Source organism: Scylla paramamosain, chromosome 18, assembly GCF_035594125.1.
Source record: "Scylla paramamosain isolate STU-SP2022 chromosome 18, ASM3559412v1, whole genome shotgun sequence".
Classification (NCBI taxonomy): Eukaryota; Metazoa; Arthropoda; class Malacostraca; order Decapoda; family Portunidae; genus Scylla; species Scylla paramamosain.
In genome coordinates, this window is record NC_087168.1 from 67,501 (window position 1) to 87,500 (window position 20,000).

The following is a 20,000-nucleotide window of genomic DNA, read 5'->3' on the forward strand; positions in this document are numbered from 1 at the left end:
GCCAATCAGTCAGCCAGTCAGCCAATCAGTCAGACAGTCAGCGAGTCAGTCAGTCAGCCAGTCAGTCAGTTAGCCAGTCAGCTAGACAGTCAGTCAGTCAGTAGCCTTGGAGACACTGGAGGGCCATCCTCCTCCTCCTCCTCCTCCTCCTCCTCCTCCTCCTCCTCCTCCTCCTCCTCCTCCTCCTCCTCCTCCAAAATTATTATTATTAATATTATTACTATTAATATTATGATTGTTATGGTCTGTAATACTTGTGTGTGTGTGTGTGGGGGGGGGGTTCATATGTGCATGTAAAGTTAGGGGTGTGGTTTGTATTGGGTAAGTTAGGTTAAGTTAGGGTTGGTTAGGAGTTTTTGTGGGTGTTGTGGAATGTTCCGAAGGTGTGTCAAGTGTTGATATAGGGCAGTGGTATTCATTACGTGGCTTGCGAGCCGCTGGCGGCTTGCGATTACTCAATTCATGGCTCTCGAAAAATATATAAATTAATTAATAAAAAAAATATATAGAAAAATAATTTTTCAAGTAAGATACATATTTTCATGAGGTGAGATGGAAGACAAAGTCACAATAAGAGATAACATTCTAACATCCCTACCCTAGTCGTACAGAAATCATACGTGTCCACTACGGGAAACTGATCAGGGACACGTCTAGCTCTAGGCATCGGTGGTCTTGCTGAATCAGTTGAGTTCAAGCTTTCGGGGGAGACTGGATGTATTTCGTTACTCTTGGAGATTTGTGTTTGAAAATAGGCAACAGATATTTAAGACTGCAGTAACATATATAAAAGTAACAACTTAACTGTTGCTGCTTGTGGAAGCTAGCTGCGATGGGCTAGTAACTAACCCATCACTAGCACTATCAGCTCAGTACTACTTAATTTAGTTGAGTTACGCTAACTTGCAGTAGCTGCGGCTCTCTCTATCAATGTATTTAAACGAAGTGGCTCTCTTGCAAAAATTAGTGAATAACACTGATATAGGGTGTGTGTGTGTTATGTTAGGGGTCTTGGGTAGGTTAGGTTAGGTTAAGAGTGTTTGTGTGTGTTGTGGAGTGTTGTGGAGTGTTCCGAAGGTGTGTCAGTGTTGATAGAGGGTGTGTGTGTGTGTGTGTGTGTGTGTGTGTGTGTGTGTGTGTGTGTGTGTGTGTGTGTGTATAGCATTGTTAGTCAGTCAGTCAGTCATTCAGACAGTCAGTCCTTCAGTCAGTCATTCAGTCAGCCAGCCAGCCAGCCAGCCAGCCAGCCAGTCAGTCAGTCAGTCAGTCAGCCACCCAGCCAGTCAATCAGTCAGTCAGTCAGTGAGCCAGTCACCAGTCAGTCAGTCTTTCAGTCAGTCAGTCAGTCAGCCAATCAATCAGTCAGTCAGTCAGCCAGCCAGTCAGTCAGCCAATCAGTCAGTCAGTCAGCCAGTTAGTCAGTCAGTCAGTCAGCCAGTCAGTCAGTCAGTCAGTCAGTCAGTCAGTCAGTCAGTCAGTCAGTCAGCCAATCAGTCAGTCAGTCAGTCAGTCAGTCAGTCAGTCAGTCAGTCAGTCAGTCAGTCAGTCAGCCAGCCAATCATTCAGTCAGTCAGACAGTCAGCCACTCAGTCAGTCAGTCAGTCAGCCAGTCAACCAATCAGTGAGCCAGTCAGTCAGCCAGTCAGACAGACAGTCAGTCAGTCAGCCAGTCAGCCAATCAGTCAGCCAGTCACCCAATCAGTCAGACTGTCAGCCATTCAGTCAGTCAGTCAGCCAGTCAGTCAGTCAGTCAGGCAATCAGTCAGTCATTTAGCCAGTCAGCTAGACAGTCAATCAGTCAGTAGCCTTGGAGACACTGGAGGGCCATCAGCGGGCCATCATGGAGTCAGTGTCCATCAAGGAGAGTGTGAAGGTGAACAGGAATGACAAATAATAGTTAGGTTAAGTTATTTATTTACTAATTTATTTATTTATCTCTCTCTCTCTCTCTCTCTCTCTCTCTCTCTCTCTCTCTCTCTCTCTCTCTCTCTCTCTCTCTCTCTCTCTCTCTCTCTCTCTCTCTCTCTCTCTCTCTCTCTCTCTCTCTCTCTCTCTCTCTCTCTCTCTCTCTCTCTCTCTCTCTCTCTCTCTCTCTCTCTCTCTCTCTCTCTCTCTTGTTGCCCCCACAGATCCCCACACTGCTGTACGGGTTGGAGAGTGAGAGAGTGGAGAAGGAGCTGATCAGAAGGGCTGTGGAAGTGGAAGGGTGCCCTGTCCGAGTCCTGCCTGTTGTTATTATGACCTGTGAGGTGAGGTGGGGTCTGTAGGGATGTCAGGGAAGTTGTTGGGGGTGTTTAAGGGTAGTTAATGTGTTTATTTGGGTGTTTTTGGGATGTTTAAGGGTAGTTTGCGTGTTTTTGGGTGTTTTGGGATGTTTTTGGAGTGCTTTGGGGTGTGTTAGGATATTTTGGTGTGTGTAATTTTGTTTTTTTTTGGTATTTAAGGGTGGATTTGCTAAGTTTTGGGGCATTTGGGAGTGTTTTGGTGTGTCAAGGGTGTTTTGATGTGTTTGGGGTGTTTTGGTGTGTTTTTTGGATGTTTGATAACCTTTAATGTGTCTCCCTGCTCCTGTCTGTCCCTAATCTGTCCCTAACTCCTACAGGTGGCCATCAGGGATGTGAGGAGTGTCCAGCAACATGCCTGGAGATAGTTGTGTGTGGACAAGGGACACAGACTCAAGAACCACAAGTTTAGGCTGACCAAGTGAGTATGGGAAAGTGTGAGTCGGTGTGAGAGAGAGAGAGAGAGAGAGAGAGAGAGAGAGAGAGAGAGAGAGAGAGAGAGAGAGAGAGAGAGAGAGAGAGCACTCTTGAAAACCCTTAAAGCTTCAACTAGAGATGTGGAAATGTGGTTTGTAGCTGCACCGGCTGGGCATCAATTGGCTCTCAGGTGATCTGTTTTACTGATCACACCCATCATCGTAGGGTCGAGGAAAGGCAATTCTCCCTCTGACGTTTATTGATGAGGTAGGCATGACCGTAAGAACTGCGAACAAGTTCTCGGTCTCAATTTCTTACAAGATAACATTATGCACTGATATTAAACACTTTTAACATATTACAATATTCATTAACAAGACATGCAATCAACTTGGCACTATGACAATCAGTTTTTACTACAAAATTAAAGTATTTACCTCGGTCACCATCCTGCTTATCTTTGTCTGAGCACGACTTGGTCGTGAGTGATGCCCGCAGGCGACTAGCAGGTTAACCCCACACTACCAACAAGTGAGCATCGGCTTCGGTGCTTAATATAGCATTGAATACTGATACTTACACATATTACACGTTTTCATGCAAATAGAAAACTATTGAACATTTCACTTATAAATGCCGAGGAATAATGACATGAGGAACATACGCTTTACATACAGTAACATGTTTAATCTGTCACTAGAAGCTTAAAATGCTTGAAAACCTTACAACTTCAAGTAGAGCCTTTGGAATGTAAAAATGTTAATCTGTCACTAGAACCTTGAAAACACTCTTGAAAAAACCTTGCAACTTCAACTAGAGCCTTTGGAATGTAGAAATGTGGTTAATCTGTCACTAGAACCATAAAAACACCCTTCAAAATCCTTACAACTTCAACTAGAGCCTTTTAAAAAACTATTCCTCCTGTTAATAATGCAGTAATCTTCTTAATCTGTCACTAGAATCTTAAAAACACCCTTTAAAACCACAGTAACTTCAACTGCAGCTTTTAAATACAGGTAGCAGGGTTCTGAAGTTTCTCCAGTTAGCAATGCAGAAATTTCACTAATCTGCCACTAGAGCCATAAAAACACCCTTAAAAACCCTTGTCACTTCATCTAGAATCTTTTAAAAGAGTGTTTCTTCAGTTAGCAATGCAGAAATCTCATTAATTTGCCACTAGAACCACCAAAACACCCTTATAAACCCTTGTCACTTCATTTAGAGCTTTTAAAAGAGTGTTTTTTCACTTAGCAATGCAGAAATATCATTAATTTGCCACTAGAACCATAATAAGACCTTTGAAACTCCCCAAAATGGACCCTCACCTAACTCATCCCCCCTCCCCCCTTACAGGTCCCTGAACATCTTTCCCACCATGAACCGGCTGCTGCTGACTGGGACACCCTTGCAGAACAGCCTGGCAGAGCTATGGGGCCTTCTGAACTTCCTGATGCTGGATATTTTTTATTCCCTTGGTGTCCTGGTTTGATGTGGAGGAGATGCAGGAGGAGGGAAGTGACGAGAGGATTCTGAGGCAGGAACAGGAGGGCCAGGTCATCTCCACTGTATAATGAAGGTAAGAGAGAGAGAGAGTGTTTGGGTGTGCTTGGGAGTGATTTGAGTAGGTTTGGGTGTGTTTTGGTGGGTTTCGGTATGTTTGGGTGCATTTTGGGTGTGTTTGGGAGTTTTTATGATTATTTTTATTATTTATTTATTTATTTGTGTTTGGGTGTGTTTGGGAGTGTTTTTTTTATTATTTTCATTATATATTTATTTTTTGTGCTTTAAACTCCATTAACTTCAAATAGAGTTTTAAAGAGTGTTTCTCCTGTTAGTAATATAGGAACATTGTTAATCTGTCACTAGAACCTTAAAAACATCCTTGAAAACCACGGTAACTTCAATTACAGCCTTTTAAATATAGGTAGCAGGGTTCTCAAGGGTGTTTCTCCTGTCAGTAATGCAGAAATATTGTTAATCTGTCACTAGAACCTTAAAAACACCCTTGAAAACACAGTAACTTCAACTACAGCCTTTTAAATATAGGTAGCAGGGTTCTCAAGTTCTCAAGGGTTCTCACTAATGCCTGATATTATAATTCCTATGTGATTTATGTAATTCTCTCTCTCTCTCTCTCTCTCTCTCTCTCTCTCTCTCTCTCTCTCTCTCTCTCTCTCTCTCTCTCTCTCTCTCTCTCTCTCTCTCTCTCTCTCTCTCTCTCTCTCTCTCTCTCTCTCCCCCCTACTACTGCTACTACTACCACTACCGTCTCTTAGGAGGCAAAAAAGAAAAAAATAAATAAATGTTTTTTTAAATGTTTCTATTAATGTATTTGTGTATATGTACATTTGAGTGAACCTTACAGACATACACCCTATCTGCACCCTACCTACACCTCTCTACACCCTGTCTTCACCCTCCTCCCACAGGCTGCAGACTCCAAACAGTGCAAAACCTGGGCTGCCATTTATATTTCACAATCTCTCTCTCTCTCTCTCTCTCTCTCTCTCTCTCTCTCTCTCTCTCTCTCTCTCTCTCTCTCTCTCTCTCTCTCTCTCTCTCTCTCTCTCTCTCTCTCTCTCTCTCTCTCTCTCTCTCTCTCTGATAATCAAGTTGACACAAGGATTAGATGTCATTATTATTGTTATATTATTATTATTATTATTATTATTATTATTATTATTATTATTATTACTTGTTGTTGTTGTTGTTGTTGTTATCATTAGTTTAGGAGGAAAGGACACACACACACACACACACACACACACACACACACACACACACACACACACACACACACACACACACACACACACACACACACACACACACACACACACACACACACACACACACACACACACACACAGGAAATCATGTGGTATTTTTGTAAATTACTAAGAAGAAATAAGAAAAGATGATTAACTGTGGTGGTGGTGGTAGTAGTAGTAGTAGTAGTAGTAGTAGTAGTCGTAGTAGTAGTGGTAGTAGTAGCAGGAGTAGTAGTAGGAGTAGTAGTAGGAATAGTAATAGGAGAGAGAGAGAGAGAGAGAGAGAGAGAGAGAGAAACCGTACGTACTACTACTACTACTACTACTACTACTACTACTACTACTACTACTACTACTACTACTACTACTACTACTACCACCACCGCCACCACCACCACCACCACCACCACCACCACCACCACCACATTTCCACAACACATGAATTTACCAAAGGAAAAAAAAATAGAAAATAACAAATGGTTTTCACGTGTGCTGCTAAAAATACTTGTAATCCATATAGAATACACGTACCTGCTTCCCATGCCTTGTGTATACTTGTGAGACCTGCAGGTATACACACAACACCGCTATGTATAAATATGTAAACGAGTCTGAAGGGAGTATGGGCGGGAGGGCGGAGCGGCATACATCCTCCCTCTTTGACTGCCAGCGGTGCACTGATTCATTCCAGTTGAGCATATGGTTTTTAAATCCCCCCAGTCTTTTCAGATCTCTTCGTCTTCTCTCTTATTCTCTCTTATCTCCATTTTCTCCTCTTTCTTGTTTCTCCCTCGTGTTCCATAGGCTTCTGTCTCCTTAGGCCTAGTGTGCTGTGTGTGGCGGTGATAGGCTGTGAATTTAGGCCTGGGAGGGAAGAAATAAGGATGGAAGAGGATGCAAGGCTAAGGAATAAAGTGTATAATTTGATTTAATTTATTTGTTTATTTATGGAGTTAATTGTGTCGTCTTAAGTAACTTATTATTATCATTAATGTTGACCTTATTGAGGTGCCAGCTGGCTTTCATGGCCTCAAGAGGAGGATGGTGGGGCAGAAGCCAAGACCTCAACTGTTGGGTGTGGTGACTGGAAAGGTGCCCAGTGAAGTGCATCTCCTGGGCCTCAGACATCGGCGTGCCGAGCGGTACACACCGGAGGCGGACCTGTGTCACCGCTGCAGTTGCCGGGGCCACAAGGAGTGGCGTTGCCAGTCTGCTCCTCGGTGTAGGTACTGTGCTGGTTCCCACAAGTCGGTGCAGTGCCTGGACAAGATCAAGGAGGGCACCAAGATCCCTGCTCGCTGCTGCAACTGTGGGGGTGATCACAACGTCCACTCCACCCTCTGCACTGTCAGGCCTCGGCCCCACAGGGAGCCTGCCACTGATGAGGTGACTCGGCCCAGAATCGTGTTCCGCCAGGCTCCACCTCCTCAGACCAACCAGTGCTTGGATGAATAGGCCTTCATTCTTGTCTACTGCCCCTCACCTGCCCCAGCCTTCCTGCTCCACCACTGGCACTTCCGCCACACCTGCCGTGTTCCCGCCTCTGCCGCAGCACACTGCTACAGTGCCCTCTGCACCTGCCACAACAGTGCTCCAGCTTGGGTTCACTCAGGAGCTGCCTACCACAGTTTAGGGGTGTTTTGAAAATTGGTGTGTTTAGAGGTGTTTTAAGATGCTTGAAAGTAGCTTGGTGTGTATTGGGTGTGTTTGAGGATGTTTTGGGGTGTTTTAAGTGTTTTGGTGAGATAGAAGTTGCTTTGGGGTGTTTTGGGAATGATGTAGGCATGTTGGAGACAAGCATTGGGGGTGTTATGGTAGAGGTGGGGTGCTTGAGGTAAGATAAAAGATACTGGGGTGTTCTGAGGAGACGCTGCAATGGTGGAAGTGTGTCAGGGGTGTTATAGCGTGTGCTGTGATACAATCCTTTTCTTTTCAGACACAAATGTAGAGAGATGAGACAGAAGCAGGAACACCACCACCACCACCACCACCACCAGCACTTCCACCACCACCGCCACAAGCACCAGGACAGTGGAAGAAATGGTAGAGACAAGTGGTGAAGGTTGAAAAGTAACTAATTAGATGCTTGTTGTCTTTTATTGTCTTGAGTATGAAATGACTAGGAATGTTACAGGGTCTCTCTCTCTCTCTCTCTCTCTCTCTCTCTCTCTCTCTCTCTCTCTCTCTCTCTCTCTCTCTCTCTCTCTCTCTCTCTCTCTCTCTCTCTCTCTCTCTCTCTCTCTCTCTCTCTCTCTCTCTCTCTCTCTCTCTCTCTCTCTCTCTCTCTCTCTCTCTCTCATATCTTTTGTCTATCTGTCCGTCATATTTTCTCTTTTTCTCTCTCCCTCTGTCTGATTGTCTGTCCCACACCTCAGTACACCCTTCCTGTCTTCCCACACCTTAGTACACCCCTCCTGTCTGCCCCTAGACCTTGATACACCCTGTCTCACCCCTGCATCTTATTAAACTGTCCCTTCACCTCAATAAACCCTGTCTACTTTCCCTGTCTGCCTGTCTGTACCACCTTACTACACCCTGTATGCCCCTACTCCTTAGTACACCCTTCCTGCCCACTGCACCTCAATTCTCCCCTGCCTGTCTCATATATTTTTATCTATTTATATTTATTTTTATCATTCTTGGTGTGATTTGGGGTGTTTAAGGAGTATTTTACGGTATTTTGGTCAGTTTTGGATGAGTTTGGTTGTGTGTTGGGATGTTTTAAGTGTTTTGAGTGAGTTTGGGTGTGTTTTGGGTGGGTGCCGGTGTGCTATGGGTGGGTACGTGTGTTTCTGGGTGCCTTAGGAGGGTTTATATGTATTTTGGGGAGTTTTGGGTGTGTTTTGGGTGTTTTAGGGTGTCTCAGTGTATTTTAGGGAGTTTTAGATGTGTTTGGGGGTATTTTGGTGTGTTTTTGATGTGTTTAGGATGTTTTGATGTGTTTTAAGGTTCTTGAAAGTAGCTTGATCTGTATTGTATGTGTTTAGGAGTGTTTTGGGGATGTTTTGCTGTGTTTTAAAGGAGGTTTAGTTTGATGGAAGTTGCTTTGGGGTGTTTTGGTGATACTGTAGCCATGATGGAGATGGCTTCAGGTTAGAGGTGAGGTGCTTGAGGTAAGATGAAAGATTCTGGGGTGTTTTTGGGGAGGGGCTGCGATGGTAGAAGTGTGTCAGGGGTGTTATAGTGTGTGTTGTGATTCATGAAGCTACTAGATGCAGGTGTGGAGGATGTCCGAGTCTGGAGGGGGTGTTCTGGCGTTGGGGTGTCTGTCTCGTATATTTATATTTATATTTATCATTCTTGGTGTTTTTTGGGGTGACTTAGGTGTCTTTTGGGGTGTTTTGGTCAGTTTTGGTTGAGTGTGGGTGTGTATTGGGGTTAAGTGTTTTTTGGCTTTTATGAATGAGTCTTGGTGTGTTTTGGATGAATACTGGTGTGCTATGCGTGGGTACGTTTGTTTCTGGGTGTTTTAGGTGCGTTTGGATGTGTTGTGGGTATTTTAGTGAGTTTTGGATGAGTTTGGCTGTGTTTTGGGTGGGAACAGGTATGCTATGGGTGGCTACATGTGTTTCTGTGTGCCTTTGGTGGGTTTTGATGTGTTGTGGGGTGTTTTGGATGTGTTTTCGGGTATTTTAGGATGCTTCAGTGTCTTTTAGGTGTGTTTGGGGGTATTTTCATTTGTTTTTTGTTGTGAATAACTAATGTATATAGCAGGTCAGCAGTCCCACACAAGATGGCCCAGACAAAGCACTGTGCGCAACACACACACACACACACACACACACACACACACACACACACACACACACACACACACACACACACACACACACACACACCTAGCCCCATTGCCCCCTGGTGGAAAGGAACAGTCTTGTGGACCACTCTGTTACACCGCAGGAGGCTAGGCATAGCACAGCTGGCCACATACACAGCAAGGCCCCACAGCATACATTAGTTTACCACAGCCCCTTCATAATGAGACGGTACCCTAATCAAAGTAAATAAAATTTAAAAATAAAAACCTTCATACGTATATCATATATATTTTACTTACCCTGTGCCCCTTTAAAATAAGATTATTCCCTTGAAAAATAAATAGATGAAATAAGTAAATAAGCCTTAACAATCTCTCTCATTCATTTCAGAGGTGAGCCAGCACTTCTCTGAGGAGTTCCGGCCAGAGCAACAAGTGTCCTTTGATGACATCATCCCCCTGTTCTGCCAAGACCAACCAGGCATCTGTGTTCCACCTCAAGGAGTGGCTACGCATGTTCCTGGACCTGTACCAAGACTTGAAGGACCAACAGGCAGCAAAGGAGGGGAAGGCCCTTCAGAGGATCCATGGCCTGCTTCAGGAGGTGCAGGCGTGCAGACCCTGCGCCTGGTGTGAGCAGGAGAGGCTGTCATGACATATGAACTGTAAATGTGTACAGATAAAGTGTGTCATTTCAAACCAGGGTGTTCCATTTGTATCACCTCTCCTGGAAAGTTCTAATCCTGTCACTCTCCTCCCACCCCTAGCATGTAACCACTAAACATTCAGCACATTGACACACCTCTCCTGGCAGGTTCTGATCCTCTCACTATTGTCAGAAATTTCTGGACCAATGAAGGGGTGGTAGTGTTCAGGATTGTGTTGTTTATTAGCTTTCACACAAGACAACTCTGTTCATTCATGTACCTTATAAACTATAACATTGCAGAAATTTTATTGTTTATATAAGGCTGTGGACAAATAGAAAAGAAATTTGAGGTCTTCAGTGATGAGTAAGTAGTGATGTTCAGGGTTATTTGTTATTTGTGTTGATGTGAGACAAGTGCGTTCATTCATTCACCTTACAGAAAAGCACACTGCAGAAATTTTATTGCCTATAGAAGTTATCTATGTATCTGTCTTTCTATAGACCAGGCTGGCAGTCCCATACAGGGTGGCCTAGACAAAATACTGCATGCTCATACACACATCCTTCAAAGTCTTAGTTCTGGACAGATAAAGAATTGTAGGATACTAAGTGATGGAGGAGTGGTAATCAGGGCTGTGCTGACATGAAGACAATTGTGTTTGTTCCTGCATCTTACGGAACACCACATAGCAGAAATTTTGTTGCTAAAAGAAGTCATGTGGACAGATAGAATATAAAATTTAGGATAGGTCTGAAGGAGAGATGGTATTCAAGGTTGTGTTGATATAACGCTGCGTTTACACCGAGCGAGTCGCGTCGAGTCGCATCAAGTCATTTGAAGCGATTCATTTCGACATATCTCCGTTTACACCGAATGCGTCAACCCGAGTCAAGTCACTACACAGTGACCCATTTGATTTCAGGGAGAATGGACGCATATTCTCTTGCTGTAGTAACTGCATTGCTCTGGCTTCGTCGTCGCAGACGTAAAAATAAAACTCGAATCTGGATGCATCATCTGAACACCAGGAGGCCAGATTTCGGTAGCTTCAGTCATTTATTCCCAGACCTGTTAAACCATCCAGAAAAATTCTACAACTTTTTTAGGATGACATGAAAACTTCAAGAAGCTGGTGGAGTTGGTTGGACCTTCCATTAGGAAAATCAACACTAACTACAGGCGTGCAATAGGAACGGAAGAAAGAATGGCCATTTTTTTAAGGTAAGAGGTATTTTTATTGAACATTACAAAAATCATTACACGTACGGCAATAGTAAATTAGTGAGCTGATGGCAGTAATGCATTCCTGATGGTGAGTGAAACATGATCATCTAAATTACTTCTCGGAGGTTAAAAAACTGTTCATTATTCTCTACGTAGTTGTCACTTGCATGGGATGTACCTGGTGACGGTGTTGGTGTATGTGATTGATTATGTTCAGTCCAGTACCCATACTGGACAGAGGGTGCGGGCTTGAACATCTTCCTACGAAAGGCTTCATATATTTCATATATTACATACTTGCATATATTACATACTTACATACTTGCAGACACCACGGCAGACTCGCTGTGACTGACGTCAAAAATAGGCCCAGCCCTATATGTGACTCGACGTGACGCGACGCGAGAGGACGTGATGTGACTCGAAGCATCCGGTGTAAACGGTTTCGTTCAGAAACCCAAACAAATCAATGTTATAGCTGGGGTGGCGATTCATGATGCGTCATGAATCATCTTGACTTGACGTGACTCGACTCGACGCGACTCGCTCGGTGTAAACGCAGCGTAAGACAACTCTGTTCATTCATTCAACAACTGTACAAGAAAAGCAGAACAGCATATTACAGAAATTCTATTGCTTGTAGAAGACAGTTGTAGACAAAAAAAATTTGGATGCTAAGTAATGGAGTGGTGATGGCCTTGATGTCCAGTGTTGTGTTGACATAATTACAGAGAAGACTGAAAACGGCGCATTGCAGAAATTTGTTGACAAATAGAAAAGAGATTTAGAGTAGTTAGTGATGTAGTGGTGGTAGTCAGGGCTATTTGACATAAGGCAACTGTTGACTTAAGCAACAATCTTACAGAGAACAGCACTTTGCAGAAATATTGTTACTTATAGACAGTTGTGGATAGATAAAAATAAAAAGGATACTAAGTGATGAAGGAGTGGTGGTCAGTGTTGTGACAAGATAATTCTCTTCATCGATGCAGCAACCTTGCTGGGAACACAGCATATTGCAGAAATTTTGTCGGGTATAAAAAACAGTTATAGACTTAGAAAACAAATTTGCAGTACTAAGCGATGAAGGTGTGGTAATGTTTAACATTACATTGTGATATGTGTTGACAAGCTGATTCTGTTCATTCATGCAACATCCTTACCAAGAAAATGGAACAGCTTAATACAGAAATTTAGCATATAAGTCAGCACACTGAAGACAAGACCACCACCACCACCACCACCACCACCACAGCAAGATTAACAAGAAGCACTTGAAGAAAGAAATGGGTAACAAAACAATGTGGAGGCAGGTTAATGTAGTACTAGGAATGTAGTTAGGAATAGCTTGGAATAGTCCATGGTTTCACATGTTCTGCTTTTTCCACCACAGGATGCAACCATGTGCTTATAATTACATTTTTATTTTTTTGTTTTCCTTTGGCAGTATTTTTAAATCCACCATCTATTGGAAGTGATTTAAGCCGGAGAAATTTCTTCTTTATCATCACATTTCTTTAAAAGGAAAAGCTTGGGCAATGTCAATAACTTCAAAGTCTTCTTAGTATTACTATTTCCTTCCATATGTGCCATATGTTTCTCACTTCTTGATGTATTAATTTAATCTCTAAGAGCGGCTTTATGAGCTGATTTCACTTGTAATGTGGCAGGTCTCCACACTTCCAATGGTGAGGATCACTATAAATAACTTTTCTCCATGCAGAGAGAAACATACAATCCAGTTTCTCTATCTCTTAGTTTATCACTAACAGACCTATACCTGTTTTTTCTTTATATTAGCATGTTCTGACTTGCAGCAGTTGATTCAATTTGTTTCTCTAGATCAGAGGCATGTAAGGAGTCTGGTAATGTAATATCATCCACAGTGTCTTCTGGAATGCCTTGGTTTAGCTTAGTTGGTCTAGTGTTCTTTCCAACCAATGCATTAGCTGGCACTAACATCTTACTCACAGAGGGTTTGTCAGGGGGCAGGTGTAGGAGGTGACCAAATGGAATAACACCTGGATCAAATGACTTCTCAGGAGCTTCAACCCCCAGTCATATTGCTTACTCTCTGAGGAGCAGAAAGGATCGGCAATCTGCAGGGGAGTGACTGCTTGTCCTCTTTGCCATGCACATGCACCTTTACCAGGTGTCCTCTTGACTGATTCCTGGGATTAATCTTAAAAGAAGGCAAGACATCACTGCTGAGGTTCTCACATCTTAAATTATTTTGGTCTATAGTTCTGATGTCAGGATTTGTGTCTTCCTGCTCTAACTCTACTGCCTGAAAAGAAGCAGGCAATGTTTCTGAAGTTTTCCTCCTCTTCTTGAAGATTTTGGAGAGGCTGGTTGCTTGACTATCTGGTGAGTGATTGTGCTGGTGTGGATCTTGGTCTTTAAATGGAGTGGCTGTTGCATCTGAATTTTCTTTGGAGCTTCTTTTCATGTTTTGGCTTTCTCCATCTTTCCTAGAATTTATGATGCTGCCTTTGTTATGATTCTGAACATCAACTGAGCCACCTAATCAACCAAACTGCTTTTTAATTTTGCATAAGGCAAATCATGTGGAGAAGAGAGAGAATTTTCAGGCTTGCTGTCATTTTGCAGGTTGTCTTTATTATCTGTCTCTTTATCTTGATCTGTTTCTGTGAAGTAAGAATTACTTGTGCCTTTGCCATTTAGCTCAGCACACAGTCCCTCACTTCATCCCCATTAGATTCTTCAGATATGCATTCCATACCTTTACTGGGTGTATTTATGGGGGTAGTATTCCACTGCCTTGTTGGACAACCTGCTGAAGAAATAGCTTGCAGTGTTTACCCGTGGTTAACTGTACCATGGTCATCAGAAACTACATGTACATGTAGATGTGTACATGTACAGATTCTGTCCTCTGCCTTCCTTTCTCCTTACAGTATAAGAGTCACCCTCCATTACTGGGAGATCAAATGGTCTTTCTCGGCTCATCATCCAATGAAGCAACTTGATTGTGTCTTCAACCTCTACTTGCTTTATGTTATAACCAAGATACTGAGGAAAATGGAGGGGCTTTTGGAGAGGTAAATCTTTATTACCACTTGGAATTCTGAGATGTGTTCCAGTGCAGAGGTTCTGAATACTGCCTGGATGATCTCTACTGTCATGTCCCTCTTCCACCACTGACAAAGACTCCTAGGTCTAGGGATGGATACAGGCCTCTTCTTCTGTCTTAACAAAGAACATGACCTTCTTCCTGGCAAATAGAGATTGGGCAGCTTCCTCCTTGATGGACTTGACATCTTTGGATTTATTAGATTTTCTTTTCCAAAATTATGCAAGACCTTGTTAACAGATGGAGTATTTGTGGGAGTGGTTGTCAAATGCCTTTTCCCAGAAGAAATAAAAATGGTTTCACTCCCTCTGGGCAACATTTTGGAATAATCTATACTTCTAAAAAGACCTTCCCTGAGGTGCTTGCAGAACTTCTAGTATTCATTGTACTAAGACTGGGAGAGTTCAGAATGTTGTGTTTAACAGAACTGCAGAGTTTGTAGAGTTAGCAGTACAATGGCCAGAAATGTTTACACCTACATCTAGATGCTACAGAAATGTCTTAAATCATATATACAGGCAGTCAACTTGTGAAACACCTCACTAACATGACTGAGTAAATGGCAATTACTCATTACAATAAAAAAAAAAAAATTGATCATTTAGAAAAGAAAAAAATGTGGAGTAAAGTTGAACATCCATTTGGTAAAATCAAACTTAGTGTTACATAAGTATCCCACCTTGCTGTATAGAAGCTGCAGGGAGAGGAACAGATGGAAGGCAATGCCCTTGGTGGCTGTAAAACTCTGCCACAATAGAGTTGATGGGTTGACACAGCAAGGCCTTGAATCCATACAAAGGGAGGACAGTGCTTGGTACTGGTACTCTGGAAAATTAAGAACATTCATTCATTAATCCCCTAAACATTCCATACAAAACATAAGAGAATTGGGGTCTTGAGAGAGAGAGAGAGAGAGAGAGAGAGAGAGAGAGAGAGAAAAGGATGGCAAAAACAAGATACATAGTAGTAAACAAAATTAACCATACAGTTCTGCCATCAGCTGTCATCTTTTATTTGTCTTTCTAATATATTACTTCTTTCATGAGCATCCTGAAGGGGATGGTTATAGCAGGAGAGTCCCTGCCTTTCCTCATTTGTACACTGACTTCTTGCTTGTTCAAGTGCTCTGTTTCAATTAGCACAAATATTGCTCTGTCATATTCACTATTAACAAAATGCTGAAAGCATGAAAGGAAGCCCTCTGTGCAACTTCTGTTCACTCAACCAACCATTGATTGTGTATAGCATCTTAAGCTTATATGAAAACTGATGTGAAAATCTTTTGACTCCATTGTGTTAAATGCAGCTGTATGAGTTGATTCTTGTCATATATAAGAGCCATATTATTTTTTATCCATATTATCAAAACTAAGAGGCAGGATATTCTCACTTGTTAGCACTGAAGCTGGCCAGGATCCCAGTCACCAGAGCCGTCTTGACATCATTCAGCCATGAGGTGAAGATGACAAGGTAAAGATGAATCATTCAAGCTAAAGTTTTTAGCAAAGGTTTGAGCGAAGAATTCAGCTTTAGAAATAGATATGATAGCAGTGGTGCCATCTGGTTGAAATAAAGGAGGGAAAGAAGAAGAAAAGTTATTGGAGATATTTTTGGCTAGATGCCAGAAGTCATGAGGGGAGTTAGATTTTGAAAGATTTTGACACTTTCTATCAATGAAGGAGTTTTTGGCTAGCTGGAGAACAGACCTGGCATGGTTCCGGGCAGAAATATAAAGCGTATGAGATTCTGGTGATGGAAGGCTTAAGTTCCTTTTGTGGGCCACCTTTTTATCATGTATAGCACGAGAACAGGCTGTGTTAAACCAAGGTTTGGAAGGTTTAGATCGAGAAAAAGAGAGGAATGTACGCCTCCATGCCAGACACCATCACCTCTGTTATGCGTTCAGCGCACAAAGACGGGTCTCTGACACGGAAGCAGTAGTCATTCCAAGGAAAATCAACAAAATACCCCCTCAGGTCCCCCAATGTAGCAGAGGCAAAACGCCAGGGGCACCTCCGCTTAGGGGGATCCTGAGGAGGGATTGGAGCGATAGGGCAAGATACAGATATGAGATTGTGATCGGAGAAGCCCAACGGAGAAGAGAGGGTGACAGCATAAGCAAAAAGATTAGAAGTTAGGAAAAGGTCAAGAATGTTGGGCGTATCTCCAAGACGGTCAGGAATACGAGTAGGGTGCTGCACCAATTGCTTTAGGTCATGGAGGATAGCAAAATTGAAGGCTAGTTCACCAGGATGGTCGGTGAAGGGAGAGGAAAGCCAAAGCTGGTGGTGAACATTGAAATCTCCAAGAATGGAGATCTCTGCAAAAGGAAAGAGAGTCAGAATGTGCTCTACTTTGGAAGTTAAGTAGTCAAAGAATTTCTTATAGTCAGAGGAGTTAGGTGAGAGGTATACAGCACAGATAATTTTAGTTTGAGAGTGACTCTGTAGTCGTAGCCAGATGGTGGAAAACTCGGAGGATTCAAGAGCGTGGGCACGAGAGCAGGTTAAGTCCAGCTTTGGATTGAACATGAGGATAAAGCAGGAACAGAAAAAGGGCTGTCAGTTGCCTTAGACACCTGTGTTTCAGTGAGGAATAGAAAATGAGGTTTAGTAGAGGAGAGGTGATGTTCTACAGATTGAAAATTAGATCTAAGACTGCGAATCTTGCAGAAGTTAATGAAGGCTGGCAGGAGGAAGATCGTGACGGGGACATCTGAGTGGTGGGATGGGGAACCTTTGTCCTCCCCACGGATAAAAAACTGGTATACCTCAGTTTCTGTAACATAGAAGCATGATGATATTATAACATTAATTATTTTAATGAACTATGTCAAATATATACTGAATCTTTTTAAAACACGTGTGTGTGTGTGTGTGTGTGTGTACCTTCTCCACTTATTGCTTAAAACATAATATGGGTAATGGTACTGACAGAGGCGAAACAGCACATATTACTACAATTTATATGAAATACCGGTGAAACACACACACACACACACACACACGTGTGTGTGTGTGTGTGTGTGTGTGTGTGTGTGTGTTTCTATGACAGTGACAGGTGAGTATAGACAGGTGTTAAATAGCGGTGGAAGAGATTTACATATATCATGTATGCGTTTATTGAACACCTGTTTGTACAATGGAGGGTAGGGGAAGAACTAAGTTCATCTCAGTCTCATTTTCATTTTGTGTGGTGGCGCGTGTAATAATCCCAGCTGGAAGTGTGAAAACTCGGGTTGTCATTAAAGCAGCCAAGTCAAATGCTTGAATACCATCAGTGATTACACAAATACATTCATCGTGGCTAAGAATCGCTCACTCTTCCTCTTGAGATCACTTCACCCATTCCCCCCCCCCACACACACGCACAGCCTCATTGCGATTGATTTCCCAGCGTTGAGAGATAAGAATGAGCAGCCTTTTTATTCCCTGACAGATCCGTCACGGAGAGAGAGAGAGAGAGAGAGAGAGAGAGAGAGAGAGAGAGAGAGAGAGAGAGAGAGAGAGAGAGAGAGAGTGGGGGGGAGGATGAAAATCAAGCTCAGTTTCTTTGCCCAGTGCGTTAATAACAAAGCCTCAGTGCTTTTGCTTACCGGGAAAGGAAATGAGGGCGGGCCTCACCTTGATGTTTAAAATACACCATCAGAGAGTGCCTCGCTTGCAAGCACTCCAACAGCCACTTCGGTAGGCCCAGATTGCCATCAGGACAGTCTGCCAGGCTCCCAGGGAACTGCTGCAGCCCCGATGCAGGACGTGGCACCATCAGCGGCAGTTCGCCTACAAGCACGTCGCCATCGCCTTGTCTTGAAACCTCCCTCACTGTCTCAGGTCTAATGTTTTCTCCTATCTCTCTCCTTTCTCTTTTCTTATTAGCCAAATTTTCTGTATTGTTGTCGTTAGTTCTTTGGTGCATCACTATTCTCAACACTGAAAAGATCTATAACTCTTTAAGACTCATCCTTGCTCTATATTGTCTCGAACAAATCTTCAGCGCAAAAAAAAAAAAAAAAAAAAAAAAAACAATATTCTCCTTGAATAATTCTGCAACGTAGATAAAGACAAAATGTATCTCTTGGATAATTCTGGTGCTTAATTAAAGGCAGAATGTATCTCTTGAATATTTCTGCTGCTTAAGTAAAGACAAAATGTATCTCTTGAATAGTTCTGATGCTTAAGTAAAGACAAAATGTATCTCTTGAGTAATTCTGCTGCTTGGGTAAAGATAGAACGCATCTTCTATTTTCTTTTCTTGTGTGTTGGTGTGTCCATGCAAAAGAGTTTTATTACTTAACCAGTTTATTTATTTGACATTTACCATTCCCTTACTGTTTTTCTTAGCCATTTCTCCCTTCCCTCAGTGTCCTATTCTCAACTTGTTTTCCCAGGCCTTTATCACTCTTTCTGCCCTCTTTCCCTTTCCAGTCCTTGTAGTAGCATTTTGTCAATGAAGGGCAGGCGGGAGCAGCCCCATGACCTCTTTTGACTGCGCAGTGTTGCCCTGAGGCGCGCCAGAAACGCCTCCTCCGACTCCCCTAGCTGGTGTCGCTCCCACGCTTCGAACACCGCCTGCCCCAACACACCGTGGTTAGTACTCCTAGTATTGTTAGTGGTGAGATTCTAGATGTTATTTTTATTATCATTGTTATTATCACTACTACTACTGATACCACAACCACCACCACCACTACTACTACTACTACTACTACTACTACTACTACTACTACTACTACTATTACTACTAGTAGTAATAATAATGATAACTGAGAGAGAGAGAGAGAGAGAGAGAGAGAGAGAGAGAGAGAGAGAGAGAGAGAGAGAGAGAGAGAGAGAGTGTGTCTCTATACCATTTATCTAGAACTCTCACCCGAAATTTCTTCTCCACGCCGTTGACAAAGGTGAGGGCAGCTCCGTGCAGCAGACCCACCCCGAGCTGTTGGGCACTCTTGCACTTGCTGCTGCCCATGGAACACAGCTTCTCCCGGTAGTTCCACTCGCATCCCAGCTCGTACAGATGCTTGGCTGTGGTCTGACAGCGGGAAAGAGAGACGCACGTTGAGAGAGGAGGCTCATATTCTGAAACACTTTTGCGCCACACCTCAACTACATACTTTCAAAAGTCTAGTTGAAGTAACGCAAATTTTCAAAGGTGCTTTATGATATTATTGATAGTTTATCAAATTTTTGTACATTGTTAACAGGAGTAACACTCGTGAGAACTTGATTAATCATCTATGTAACATTTGAAAATAGTTGTAGTAAGAGAGCAAAGTGTTTCTGAATACGAGCCTAAGTAGTACAGGGGACATAACAGAAGGCATCAAGCCTACACGTGGTAGTCCCTGCATGAAATATACCTACGTATTTCCACCTGCCATCCCCATCTATAAATTTGTCTTATCTTCTTTTAAAGTTCCCGAATGACTGAGCACTAACAACCTGATCGCTGAGTCCATTCCATTTATCCACTACTCTGAGAACTAATTCCTTCCTATCTCTTTCTAAAGTTTTGAAGACTGAAACCATTATTTCTTGTTCTATCCTTTTCATATATCACTTAAAGACCTCTATCCGGTCTCCTTTTAACCTACGCTGTAAGGAATGCAGATTTAACGGCTCCAATCTTGCTTTGTAATGAATACCTCTCATCCCCTGTACCCTTTTTAGTCATTCTCCTTTGTACTGATTCTGAAAGACCTATATCCTTCCTGCAATATGGGAGCCAAAACTGCACAGCATAGTTTAGATGAAGTCTGAGTAAGGCCAATACATCTTTGATATTACTTCAGGACTTTTACTTTTATCT

At 42.7% G+C, this 20,000-nt stretch overlaps 2 protein-coding genes across 12 annotated transcripts in view; one reads left to right on the top strand and one right to left on the bottom strand.

Annotated features, from left to right (window-relative positions):
• The window catches only part of LOC135108973 (uncharacterized), a 22,303-nt gene extending 9,764 nt beyond the window's left edge, over positions 1-12,539 (top strand). For 3 of the 6 annotated variants that reach the window (XR_010272518.1, XR_010272520.1, XR_010272517.1), the window contains 5 exons: positions 2,130-2,249; positions 2,603-2,703; positions 4,053-4,275; positions 7,407-7,540; positions 9,619-12,539. Coding sequence is in view for 2 of the 6 variants with exons in the window: in XM_064019893.1 (XP_063875963.1) it covers positions 4,270-4,275; positions 6,479-6,925 (453 nt within the window). In the remaining 4 variants the exon portion in view is untranslated. Of the gene's footprint in view, positions 1-2,129; positions 2,250-2,602; positions 2,704-4,052; positions 4,276-6,478; positions 7,121-7,406; positions 7,541-9,618 lie in introns of all 6 variants that reach the window. The other 3 variants (XM_064019893.1, XM_064019894.1, XR_010272519.1) reach the window with 2 other exon arrangements.
• Positions 9,496-20,000, bottom strand: part of LOC135108970 (uncharacterized) — a 37,822-nt gene continuing 27,317 nt past the window's right edge. For 5 of the 6 annotated variants that reach the window (XM_064019882.1, XM_064019883.1, XM_064019885.1 and 2 more), the window contains exons 15-17: positions 19,062-19,223; positions 14,875-15,020; positions 9,496-9,854 (exon numbers count right to left, since the gene is read on the bottom strand). In XM_064019882.1, coding sequence (XP_063875952.1) covers positions 9,725-9,854; positions 14,875-15,020; positions 19,062-19,223 — 438 coding nt within the window. In that variant the 3' untranslated portion in view covers positions 9,496-9,724. Of the gene's footprint in view, positions 9,855-14,874; positions 15,021-18,306; positions 18,764-19,061; positions 19,224-20,000 lie in introns of those variants that run through there. The other variant, XM_064019886.1, reaches the window with a different exon arrangement.